General features: G+C 36.3%; 1 protein-coding gene across 2 annotated transcripts in view; it reads left to right on the plus strand.

Annotated features, from left to right (window-relative positions):
• LOC131335226 (long chain base biosynthesis protein 2a) overlaps positions 1 to 13,695 on the plus strand; it is a 66,010-nt gene that overhangs the window by 49,691 nt on the left and 2,624 nt on the right. Inside the window, exons 1-9 of one of the 2 annotated variants that reach the window (XM_058370487.1) lie at positions 7,134 to 7,565; positions 8,888 to 9,815; positions 9,907 to 9,972; positions 11,474 to 11,562; positions 11,803 to 11,948; positions 12,018 to 12,142; positions 12,254 to 12,347; positions 12,451 to 12,614; positions 13,045 to 13,206. In XM_058370487.1, coding sequence (XP_058226470.1) covers positions 9,690 to 9,815; positions 9,907 to 9,972; positions 11,474 to 11,562; positions 11,803 to 11,948; positions 12,018 to 12,142; positions 12,254 to 12,347; positions 12,451 to 12,614; positions 13,045 to 13,206 — 972 coding nt within the window. In that variant the 5' untranslated portion in view covers positions 7,134 to 7,565; positions 8,888 to 9,689. Of the gene's footprint in view, positions 1 to 7,133; positions 7,566 to 8,887; positions 9,816 to 9,906; positions 9,973 to 11,473; positions 11,563 to 11,802; positions 11,949 to 12,017; positions 12,143 to 12,253; positions 12,348 to 12,450; positions 12,615 to 13,044; positions 13,207 to 13,695 lie in introns of those variants that run through there. The other variant, XM_058370488.1, reaches the window with a different exon arrangement.

Below are 13,695 nucleotides of genomic sequence, written 5' to 3' on the forward strand. Positions count from 1 at the left end.
TAACGTTTTTTAGATATAATTATTTTCTCTTAGTTTGGCATCTCTTGGAAAAAAAAAGAAAAGAAAAAAAAAGATAAGCTACACAAGAAGGAAAAAAATCTGGAGAATCCAAAATTAGTATATCCGCCTATGCTTTAAATATCAGCCCCATATCTTTCTTTTTTTTTAAAAATGTGAAAGTAATAGAGATCTCCTCAACTATAACTTTTTCTTATGTAGAACCCATAACATTTAAAATCGTCCATAAAGGCTCCCTCAATTATAACCTTTAACCAATCAACACCTTTCTGTCAAAAAGACCGTTAAGATGAAGGAGTCAATGTGGATAATTTCTATAGATGAGGGGGTTCAGTGTGAGCGATTTTTAGAGGTTGAATCGTCATTTCCCCTCATTCCATTAACAGAGTTGACCAATTTTTTATTTTATGTAGTTGAGGGGGTTTGTATGGGCAGTTTTAAATGTTAGGGGGTCTCCGTGAAAAAAAGACATAATTGAGGAGATCTCCATGTACTTTTACCAAAAAAAAAAAATCAGCCCCACATTCCAGGCCTCCAAACCGATTGAGGTCCAATGAGATCTCGAGAGATTAGTTCGCTTGCCAATAATTCTGTCGAGATCTTGATTTCGGGCTTTTTTGGCTAAATAATTTAAGCCGCTTATTTTTTGTTTTTATTAGAAAAAATAAATTAGATTTCAATCGTAATTTTTAGTTTTTAGAGTCCTCTTGCCATAACAAACAAATAATCCACAAAAATTTGATGACAAACTAACAACTACAAATTTTTTTGAATAAGAAAAAAAAATCTTAATGAATTATTTAGCCAAAAAAGCCGTTCGACTCTCTTTAGGCTCTGTTCATTTGTCAAGAAGTTTGTGCTAGAGACCAGTGATCTTTTTTTTAGTAAGTAAGACCAATGATCTTGGTATTTTTAATGGGTGAAAGTACATGAAAATCTCTTCAACTATCATTTTTTTTTCTGTGGAGACCCCATGATATTTAAAGATGTCCATATAGACCCTCTCAACTATATGAAATAAAAAATTTGCTAACTCTGTTAACGGAATATGGGAAATGATGATTCTACCCCTTAAATCGCTTACACTGACCCCTCGCGCATCTATAAAAAATTGTTCATGATGACCATTTTCTTAACGGTTTTTCTGACAGAAGGGTGCTGATTGGTTAGCAGTTATAGCTGAAGGGTTCTTTGACTCTTTACAGGCGGTTTTAAATGTCAGTGTGTTTTCGTAAGAAAAAAAGTGATAGTCGAGGGGCTCTCCATGTACTTTCACCTTCTTCTTATTTTTTTATTTTTTTATTTTTTTAAAGTTGGACAAGAAAGAAGAAAAGGAAATGAAAAGACCATGGAGGTCGTTATAGGATAAGGTAGTTGCGCAAGTCCCATAAGAATGTTTAAGGTGTTTTTAGAACCTGGTACGCTACACTCAACTAAGGGACCCTCAAGTAATAATGCTTAAATTTTGTCAATAACAAATGCTCCATCCTAGTTAAAAGGTTTCATATTCGAAACATCTCAAATGCTATAAAATTCTTTTGGGGTCAAGCCATACAAAATTTTGCTTTGAATTTAATTAGAACCCTTGCAAATGAGTAGTGAAATTGGTCCATCGAAATTAGTCGATGTGTGTATAAATTGGACCGGACACCTGATTTTAAAAAAACATTGGGATATAACATCAAATTATAATTTCTTGGAGTACTCTATGACAGATCTAAGGTTTCAAGTTTGTGGGTGCGAATTTCTATATATATATATTTGTCTTTTGTCCACCAAATTAAAGTTTGTGGGCGAGAAGAATTCCTTGTGTTAGTTCTCCAAATATCTTAGGCTCCGTTTGTTTCGACGTAAAATATTTTTTAATAAAATGTTTTATCTATTTTTCGGTGTTTGGTTGTGTAAAAAATGAGAAAAATATTTTACATGTAGAACATTTTCCATTAATTAGATGAAAATGACTTACCTTTAAATCTTCTGTAAATTATTTTTCGAAATGAACCTGCTGCATTTTACTACAATTCTCATTTCTCAAATCTTTCCACCGTTTAAGCCCCCCCTCTCTCTACGCTATTTTGTAAATTTCTGAAAATATTTTCAAGTGCCAACCAAATACCGGAAAATAAAAGTTTGAAGCTTGTTTTCAGAAAGAAAAAAAAAATTTACATCGAAACAAACGGAGCCTAAGGCCTTGCTCCGCCAAGCTTTTTTGAGGTTTTTTTTTTTAGAGTTTTGTCCTTCAAAAAAATTCGCATTTGTTGATTTTTGGGGCTTTATCATGGATATTTTCAAAAATATTTGGGTAAAAGAAAAAAATTTCACTTTTTCCTTTTCCGATCCTCTCATTAAGACAAATCAATAATCAACAAAAATTTGACGCAAAACTAACAAATGCAAATTTTTTGAATAAAAAGATAAAACTTGATCTCAAAAAGTTCAAAAAGCTTAGCAAAACAATGCCTAAGTATAACCCCAAGGGACCGGTTTGGTCAAGTGGCTGGGTGCTCCTCTATGAAATTATAGGTTCTATTCCTGCGGATGCCAAGCATTCCAAGCCTTGAAGCCACTGGGGGTCATACTCTGTCGTTATCTTTAGGGCCCCGGAATTAGTTGAGGCCAGGTGCGCGCAAGTTGGCCCAGACATCCGGTTATTAAAAAAAAATGACTAAGTGTTCCACATGGGACATGATGGATGCCATGGGTCTTGTTTTGGATGCTTACTTTTTAACTGAAGAAGCTTGGAATATAAGTACTGAATACACTACTCAAGTTGCAGACATCGACCAAGTGTCTCTAAAACAGGAACGTCAACTAGAACAAAGTCGAAAGCTAGCTGATTCATCGACAACCACAAGGATTGAGAATATAATTCTGGAACAATGAGCTGATAAGAAGATGTGAGTCAATCCTGATCTCTTCTAAGGTTCTAATAAATTTCTAAGCTTATTTCAAAATCCTAAAATCCCTTTTCTGATTATTCTTCATCCTTGTGAAAGTCAACCCTCTTGTGAATATTTGGTTTAAAGGGGTGTTTCCGGTAGTAAAAAGTTTGTAGATTTTTATTTGTGATTGAGAAGTTTTTAGGTGTTTCCGGTAGTGAATAAATTGTTGAGAAATGTTAAGTTGTTTCCGGTAGTGAATAAGTTGTTGATAGGTTTGTGAGTAGAGTTATTGTAGCAAAAAATGTGATGGGGTTTGTGAGTAGAGTTACTATAGCAAAAAAGGTTTTTGTTGATAACTTTTTTGTTAGTGGAAACGAAATGCTAAAATGCTAAAACTTTTTTATTAGTGGAAACGAAATGGTAAAATACGTTAAGTTTTTAGTGTTTTTTGTTAGTGGAAACACCCCTAAGAAAGGGAACGATGTGGTTTCATTTTACAGGTCTGAAGCTCCATACAAAGCATTTGCGCTTTAGGTGGGGCTCCGCTAGTGGACGATTAGTTTATGGTCTGCTAAAATTAATTGAAATGCGCGTAAGCTAGCTCTATTTATAAAATAAATAAATAAAGTGAGAAAAAAGAACCACTTATTTGCTACTGAGAGAATTCACAGACTTAAAACTCAGATGATATGCCTTTCAACTTATTTGCTAAAAGTTGAAAAATCAAGGGTATGTTCCACTAACTGAAATAAATATCTATTTTTCACACTTATTAAATGTAATGTATTATGAGAGATGACATACAAAAACCTTAGTGGGATGTGGCCTACATGGCTATACATATATTCTCAAGCCCAACTTCTTCAAAATCAAGTTTACCCCAAAACCATCTCAAACGTAACTTCTTCAAAATCAAATTTTAGGCTGTTTTTCAACTTCTAAAAATGACTAAAATCTCAAATCTGTTAGTAAGAATCCACATTGAAGTCAAATCCCTTATTCTCATTAAGGTTTTAAAGATGACTGAAAACTCATCTGTTAAGTCACCAAAGACAAACATAACCGAAAAGGGGAGTGTTTTTGGCACTTCCCAAATTGATAACCGCACTTTCAAAGGGAAGTGCCAAAATCAATCTCTATATGAAATTGATTTTGGAACTCCCCTGGAGTGTGTGGTTATAAATTTGGAAAGTGCCAAAATCAATTCCCAACTGAAAATCTAAATAATGCCCTATAGGAATGTATAGATTCTGGAAGTTTGATAAGGTGTAGCCGATCAAAAAAACAAAAAAAAGAAGTCTGATAAGGTGTATGTGGGGGAGCTAAGTAGCATGGGAATTGGAATCTAATCTCTTCCTACTTATTGCCTATATATACATGCAAATGTAGCCCGAGAATTGTAGTGCAATGCACAGAGAAAGCTAGCAATGAGTGTTGAGGGAAGATAGGTCTTGTATGAAGATTAAGAGTCTTGTTCGGTAGCCAAGGATGACTTGCCTAAATCCATCCAAAGGGCTCTAAGAGAAGAGTTATTTGGGTTATATATGCATATATTCAATGTGTAGAGGACTTGAATGGGTTTCAGGCGTCATCTCTTGGCTAACCTGACGGGCTCTCATCTTTCATGCTAGACCTTCTCTTCCATAGTTCCATGCATGAAGAAGGTTAACATATCTCATTGATAGATGCATTTATGTGGTAGGTAATGTTATGTTTATAACTTGACCTCTAGCCCAATAAACCAAAGTAGCAGATAATATTGATGTGTTACAAATTGGTCTCGTTTGATAATTGTGATAAATTTGATGGGATTTGTAAAGAGGTGAGATTAGGATTGTGAATGGTAAGGAGGTTCTTAATCCATCCTTTATGTTTGTTTTTTGATCACTTGATAGATGTCTAGCCTACTCCTAAGAGGATGAGGATAGGGTATTGTTAATTTTCGGCTCGATTTTGGACTTCTCAGCATCCGTAGTCCGGACCAAGTTTTTATTTGGTGAGAGAACTTGTATTTTGGGGTTGGTGAGAGTTTCTTTGTGAGGGCTTTGTTTGTTCATCACCATTGTAACTCTTTAGAACATCGTTCTCTTCACATAGTGGAATCGTCTCTCGTTCGCTTGCCCGTGGAGTAGGTTTACAGTCATAAGCCGAACCACGTATATCTTGGTCTCTCTTATTCATTTTCTTTGCTTGGTTTGGTTTATCCGTTGATTTTTGTATATATTTGGTGTAGTAATTTTTCCAACATCATAGCCATCAATGATCGTCGGTTGCAGTTGGGTCCTTCGGGGGCCTGTTGCACAACAAACTAGTATCAGAGCTATAGGTTCTGACCTAGGCATCTGTTTCGTTCCGCTGCTTAGCTTTGGTTGATTATTGATGATTTTTGGATATTTGGGAGAAGTTTGATTTGGTGGAGAAACTTGGCGATGAAGATTCTCGGTTTGTCATTTTTGGGTTCATCATTAGTTTGCCGTTCACATGAGCGGATTGAAATTTTGGGGTTTGACTATGAAGATGTTCTTATAGGTACTGGCTAGGCTTGTGAGACATTAGAGATAGGAGAATCCTTCTGGAGTTGGATGATGCAACCATCTGTGTTCGATGATTATCTGACTTGGTAGAGAATCTCATCAATTTAGAAGGTAACTTTGTTTTGGTAATTTTGGTTTATTCGATGTGAATTTATGTCTTTGGTTTTTAGTTTTGAAAATTTGTACGGGCTTGTGAATTTGTGGAGATAAATCACTTGGATGTGTTTTTCGGGACTGCCGATATTTTGGTAATTTGTTTGAGCGCCTTGGGCGTTTTGTGGCATCTTTTCTAAGACGATTCGGTTGGTTGCTTATGGCGTCTTAGGTTTGCCATTTGGATTTTTTGGTTTTAGTTGTCTTCTAGTATCCCTCGAAGATGTTTTGGAATTAAAAATTTTCTGACTGGAACTTGTCGGCCACTTTGGAATTTGATTGCGTGCTAGTTTTATAGGATTTGTTTGTATTTTGAAGTTTGCTCGATACTTCAAAATTTGGCTCTTTTAGGGTAAGTTGATGTTATGTTCCAGTATTTTAGAATTCGGTTAGAGCTTGTTTGATCATTAGTCAATCTAGTTTGGTTTGTGGAGAGCTTGATTAGGTTTTTTTGAACAGGTACCACTAAGTAGCATACAGGTGGAATAGGCCCATAGGGGATGAACCACCACACCAAACACTCCCGTTCCTAGAGAGAATCGAACCCTTATTTTTCATATAGAAGAAGTGAGAAAGTGTCGTTGGGCTATAAGCCCGTTGGCCTCTATGTTTGTTTAACATAGGATTAATTGGATGATTGAATTATTAATGCCATGTTTGTTTAGGACCAGATTGGCTTGCATTAGAATGTCAATTTTCGTTTTTATCCTCAACCATGGAAAGAGTAAAAAAGAAATATAACTATTCTCAATTTTTTCCAAAAAAACACATCTATTCTATCTTAGACTAGTTTTTGTGTCTGGTCGATGTACGGAAAACGAGCACAAACGCTAATTGATAAAAAAAGCAATTTAATATATTTTTTAGATATGTGTTCGATGCACGGTAACATTAGTCTCATTCTATATACTGAAAGATGTGTGTTGAAAGATAAATTTAAGATAACACGAGAGTCACCCTGATTTTTTCCAAAATAACGAAAATTGGAATAATCATTTAGAAAAATTGAAAAAAAATGTCAGATCGTTTCGAAAACGTTCTAAATAATAGTAAATCCGAAATTGATCCGGTTTTTCAAGAGAAACTCATGAAACCTGATTCTACGCAAGAATTTTCCGTATTTTTCGCATTATTTGCAGATGTTCATCTTCTACCGGATAGAACGTGGCGAGATTTCCAAAAAGTATTTAAAAAATTCTTTGGATTAGGCTGAATTTTGGCAAGATGCTATTTTTTCAGTCAGTATAGCCCTACTTCGGAATATTTTTCTCGCTTTTTATCTATAAACCTGTTTATTCATCTTTTCAAAACTTGGAATTAATTAATTTAATTGATAAACTAGATTCTAAAAGAACTTTTTGTGATAAAATTAAAAATTTAATGTATAATTGGTCATATAATCGTGCTTACATAGATGTTTTTTATACAGGGAGGGACAAGGAAATTGTCAGAAGATGCCCAGGAGCATTGAATAATTTTCTCTCTCCCCACACTCTCCCACGTTTCCCCTCTCTCCCTCTCTCTTCCCCACTTCCCATTCACTCTCTCTCTCTCTCTCTCTCTCTCTCTCTCTCTCTTCGTAAACAAACCCAAAATGCACCCACGTATGCACTCCTCCTTGATCAGTTACCAAACCCAAAAAGCAAAACAATTCCTCCATGCATTTCTCATGACAGACAACGACTGCAATTCCGTTGATGATCTACCGACTACCAACCCAAGTTCCAGCCCCCATTGTCATGATCTGATGATCTTCCTCCTCCTTCACATTACTTTCCCTTCAAAAAACTCAATTCCTCTCTAAAAAAATTCGTGAATTGTCCAACTGCGTTTTCCATTCATGAGTTTCTCTCTCTCTCTCTCTCTGGCCCAAAATAAGGTGAAAGTAACTAATTTGAAGCCCTTTTCGATGCTCAAGTGTTGTTCCCGAAGAAATCCGCCTTCATTCAGGATCCATACAAAAACCCGGACAAAAAAGGTATGCTTCTTAATTAGTTCTTACCTATATTTTAGGTTTCCTCTCTCTCCATTTAATTTGTTTCAACTCCAACTTAAAGAACAGTAATTCGGCTGTTGGTTTAAGTCCAAAATTTGACATACACACACAATGTGTGTTACGTGTGCACAATATGCGTGCAAGTTGAATTATGAAAAAATATGCACAATAATTTCTCGCTTATTGGTTGATCGTCAAAGTTTAAAAGTGCATGCAAATAAGCTGGAAAGCTAAATAAGTGATTATTTGTAATTATTAACAAACATCTTTCATTAGCTTTTTTTAAGCAAAAATAAGGCCACTGTAATTTAGCTTTCAATTATAACCCTTTTTTAATAAACACATTGAATAAACTTTCAGTTGAAATAAGACAAAAAGAAGAAAAATGTCGTGCCTAAGCCAAGAGGCAAGGAGAATTGTTCCTAAAATTAAAAGTCCTGGTTCCTAATCTAAATTAGAGGCAATTGTGTCATATTGCTAATAGTCACAGGTAATGTAGTCTTTTTAGTCTCACGGGATGGTATTGCACGAACACTTGAGTTATCAATAAAAAAGAAGAAGAAGGTATTGTTGCCTAACTTGCCTGTTTATTTTGGCACAGTACATGTGCTAAGAAATTGGATAATACATTGGTCCTGTAACCCTTCAAAAAAGGTCTTCGCTTCTAGTCACGTAACCCTTCAAAATGGTCTTCGCTCTTATTTTCAATTCTCGCTTTGCGTTTGCGTTCGTGCTCTTAGTTCTTGCACTCACGAATTCTAATTATTTGTAAGATTTTTAGAAGAAGTTTTCATGTTTGCGCTCCGGCCCCAATTAGGATAACACCAACCAGCCAAAACTCTGAAACTCACACTTTTGTCCTATGCAAGCAATGAAGGCATCTCCGACCCATTCCATTGGCCCAATAAGTTTACGACCCCATGGCCCACTTCATTATTACAAACGAAAATGGGAAAATGATGGCTACGGAAATTTTTTTTTATAATTAATACCTGCCAATGACATTTTTAGCATTAACAAATGTTCTTAGCTTATTCTTGACGGGTATTAATTATCAAAACACGTCCTGAGCCGTCATTTTCCCAATGAAAATCCTATGGTAACCGACGAGTTTACGTATCGTCGCACAGCGCCTACTCTTGAGTCTCGTATAAATAATCAAAACTGCCATTAAAAAAAATTAATAATCAAAACTCTTCTTTAATTTTAAAAACTTCTTTTTGAGTGGTCCAACAAAAATTTAGCTCAATCGAATAACTACGTTACTACAAGTACTTAATTTAATGTATCAATTTTTCATTCAGAATACAAGATCGTGGATTCAGTCAAGGATATCTTCTCTCCAAAAGACCAAGGGCAGGGGCTTCGTTCGAGATCTTCGACATTCATCCATCCATAGGCAATCTCTCCTTCCATTTTGATACATAGTTGGCCGTATTTTGAATGAAAAATTGATAAATTGGATCAAGCACTTTCTTCTATCGATCCAACTGATCTGATTTCCTATGTGGTCATTCTAAAAAGTATTTTAAAATTAATGAACGACTTGGATCTATTTTGCAAAGAGAGCAACTTATTTCCAAAACAGCTGCAAACAGCCTATCTTAGCCGTCCGTTTCGATAATGGATGGTCCAGATTTTAAAAAACTATTCGCGCGAATAATTTTTTTAAAATCTGAACCATTCAAAATACTTTTTGACGACGGAAATTGAGCTTCATAAACATTTTATTTACAGCTGCTCTGTAAACAAGATTTTCTAAACTTAACGAGTCGATCTGTGTGTACCATCGGTGCACATGTTGTCGGTCCCATAGAAATGATTTTCATTACAAACAACAAAGCAAAACCAAGGGAAATTTCTGGCACCCGAAGAACATTCTTCGGATCCCAAACAAAGAAAAATTCAAACACTGATACTAAATAAAAACGCTAATAAAAAACCGAGTTCAGAGGATTGGTGGCCGGAGGGTCAAACCCAATCCTCTCTCTCTCTCTCTCCTCCCCGCCGCCCCCCTCGCTCTCTCATCACAGGTCTCGGATCCAAATTTCGCTTCAGATCTGCTCGTCCTTCGAGCTCAATTCGATCGCAAAACTTGCTACAAGAATGATTACGATTCCGTATTTGACCGCGTTGACCACCTACTTCAGCTACGGCCTCCTCTTCGCCTTCGGCCAGCTGCGCGACTTCTTCCGCAAAATCATCGATTGGTGGAAGGCCAGCAACCTTCAGGTCCCCCGTCATTTCCCTCTACGTACAGTTATTGTGTTCGTGTTTTCGGTTTAACTTGGAAGGATGTGTTTTTGTTTTTGTTTTTCCTTAGGGTTACGCGCCGATCTGCTTGGGGCTCGAGGATTTCTACACGAGGCGGCTGTATCTCCGTATTCAGGTAAATTTGACCACTCCCTCTGTCTTGCTTGTGCACCGCGAAAAGTCTCTGCAGTTTTCTGTTCAGAAAGTGAAGTACGTACGCGCGTAATTGTTTGATTTCCTGATCCGAAAATTGCACCTCTTTTCGGATTATGCTAAAATCTTACTCCCTTCGTCCGGATTTAATTGTTCTTAGTTCTATTCTAACCGGCTAAAAAACAGGTTTTATTTTTGAATCCGTAATAAATTTCATATCTATCAGATCTCGATTAGTTCTATAATACAATGTTTTCGAAATCACGTTAAACATTATAAATTGAAAGATATAATTGATTGAAAAATGGCATAAACTCCATAAAATGACTATTAAATCCGGACGGATGGAGTATTTCCAAAAAAGTTAGACTGCTTCGTCATTTGTGTTTTTCGTCTTTAGTGATTTTTTTAACATTTTCGATTTTGCTTTTACATTTTAGATGTATATATCACTGTATATAGCGTACCTCTGTTAAGAAAATTCGTTAAAATGTTAAAAATAAAATTTGACTTGAGACAAAAAAATACGGAAACCCCTATAAAGCATTTTTATCTCAAAAATTTATTTCAAAACTAACAACCAAACAAAGGCAATATTTTTTTAAATGTCTCAGCTGAATTTATCTGTGGTTGTTTACGATTTGATCGAGTTCTGCTAGGCTTTATGGATTGTGATTAGTATGAAATCTGAGTTGCCTATGTTAGTTTTAAGTAATGTGTTTTGTGATTGGACAAATGGAATTAGATTTTGAAATGGGCAATTAATATGTTCATGAGAATTGCTTGTTACCAAGCGTACTTGTAAAAAACTTTTTATTGATGTACATGTACCTTTAAATGTTGGGACAAACCTTTGATCGCAACCTCACCTACATATTTGTACCACCTAAATTTGACTTCAGTGATACAACTTTTTCGTAATGTACTGTAAGTAAAAAATTTGAAGCCCTTGAGATTACCCCCAGGGCTTAGGCCCGGTAATTACCTGGTACATGTGGGACGGGGGGCTGCATGTACCCGAGGGATTAGTTGAGGCAAAATGTTCGAAGAAAGGGAGAGAAAAGTCGCACTTCAAGGAATTGGCTCAAATTGAGGAGAACGGGGCCTTTGTACTTCACAATAGAAGACTTTGATTAATATTCAACTCCCCTTGAATTGATATACATATGTTATGTTTACACACTATCAAGGACAATATTCCACTAACTCACTACCCTATAAAGTAGGACCACTAACCTATCCAACTAACCATATCTCCTACCACTACTTCTAACATTTAATGAAAATAAACAAAAATAATTTTAATAAAATAGATATGTAACATTCAACTTAGCTGTGGGCTTCAGATTTTGTACCGCGTTGAGCAAATATCGAATTTTTTTGGAGCTTTAGCTCCCATTTGCTCGATGCGTTGTGTAAAAGCTTTATTTTGGGTGTTAAAGCTTTATTTTGGGTTTCACAATATGCTGTTAATCCCTATGCAGGATTGTTTTGGAAGACCAATATCAAGTGCTCCTGATGCTTGGATCGATGTGGTTGAGCGTGTCTCAAACGACAACAATAAGACCTTGAAGTGAGTGTTAGGGTATTTGGTAGATTTTCACAGTTTCATCATCACATTTGGTTGAACTTTTTTCATATGCTCGTTTTCCTTCTACTACTGAATCTTGTCCTGTTTCCATTTTCTGTGCAAATGGCTTTGGTCTTCTAATAATAAATGGCATCACAGATTGCATGGGCCACTAGTGAATGTTAAAGCAAGGTTTCCAAACTAATGGCTGGATTTCAATCTCGTTTGGTTGAATCAATGCAGGAGAACCACAAAGATAAGTAAGTGCCTAAATTTGGGATCGTACAACTACCTCGGGTTTGCTGCAGCAGATGAATACTGTACCCCACGTGCGATTGAAACATTGAAGAGGTTTTCACCAAGCACATGTAGTGCTCGTGTTGATGGAGGTATGCATACAATCTTGCATGATACTCAATATATGAATTTGGTCTCCTCTTATGCAATTATGCAACCAGGCACCACAATACTACATACTGAACTGGAGGAGAATGTGGCAAAATTTGTCGGGAAGCCAGCAGCTATAGTCTTTGGCATGGGCTACGTGACAAACTCTGCGGTCCTTCCCGTCTTGATGGGGAAGGTATGGACAGTCGCTTCCACAAGGGCCATTTGTCATTGATGATCACGTATAACTTGTATCATTGGTTTTGATTTCGTATTAATATGTGTAACTGATTATAGTCATGTACAGGGAGGATTGATAATCAGTGACTCTTTGAACCACAACTCTATTGTGAATGGTGCACGTGGATCAGGAGCTACCATTCGAGTTTTCCAACACAACAGTAAGTTTGTGTAGGGTGATGTGTTCTTGAGAGATTACATCTATGCAAGCCACATTAGATTTCTGATGTTTATTATGATATTGGTATTATTTTTACCTTGTAGCACCTTCCCACCTGGAGAGAGTTTTGAGAGAACAAATTGCTGAGGGACAGCCTAGGACACATAGACCATGGAAGAAGATTTTTGTTATTGTGGAGGGGATATACAGCATGGAAGGTGAACTCTGCAAACTTCCGGAGATCGTTGCTATATGCAAGAAATACAAGGTGGAATATTGACTCATTCGTACTTTTGCTTGATTGGAGCTTGATTTGACCCGTATGGTCTTGAAACCGGTTTTGGTTGTAATATGCGACTCTAATAACTTTGTTATCAATATATTTCTTCTCCTTTTTTGTTATGATTTCTATTTTTTATTTTACTTTCTGGTAGTTTTTGCTAGCTGACGATATATATGCATAACCTATTTCGTTTTTCTTTCTCCCATCCTATGTGCTGATTTTCAGTAGAAAATATTTCTTTGTCTGCATCTTTATTTTATGATATTCCTAAGGTTCTTACTTTTGCTTGTTCTCCCATTCATCCCTCCAAATGACTTTTGAGAGTTTTATAAGTAAATTCGTAGTCAACAGAATTAAGAAGATGTGATGTGATGTATATTTCCCGTTCATAATCATGAGCATGAACTTGTTACAGGCATATGTTTATTTGGACGAGGCTCATAGCATTGGAGCTGTTGGGAAATCAGGAAGGGGAGTCTGTGAGCTTTTAGGAGTGGATACCGCTGATGTGGATATAATGATGGGAACTTTCACCAAGTCATTTGGGTCTTGTGGTGGCTATATAGCTGGATCCAAGGTTTGATTCATATGGCACCCTTTCTGAGGTCTACTTACAGAATTTTTTGTGTGAATGCGGCGTACTTATTTCTAACAGCATCTGGAAACACTTGTTATTGCCTCTCTCTCTCTCTCTCTCTCTCTTTTGTGCTCAACACACTTGTTATTAATTTTCTTTTGTGGGATTTAAAGGTAGTAATATGACTGCTAATTGTGAGTTGGGGCCTTGGGGGGGAAGAGTGGCGTTTGGAGGTTGTCACACCCATAGTCGGAAAGCTGCTACTTAACTGAATTTAGAGATCTTATTGCATGTGATTCTAAGTATTATAGACAGGAAGATCCTTAATAATCTGTTTGTAGACATTTTAAATGGTACATTGTATGAGTGCGAATGAGAAGCTATTGCGAGAAGTAGAACTAAACTCATATTGAGGATCAAGGAAGAAAATTACCTATTATTTTGAGCAGGAAGGCTTATAGTTTTTGAAGCGGCAGTTTTTTTTTAAAT

Source organism: Rhododendron vialii, chromosome 8a (genome assembly GCF_030253575.1).
Source record: "Rhododendron vialii isolate Sample 1 chromosome 8a, ASM3025357v1".
Lineage (NCBI taxonomy): Eukaryota > Viridiplantae > Streptophyta > Magnoliopsida > Ericales > Ericaceae > Rhododendron > Rhododendron vialii.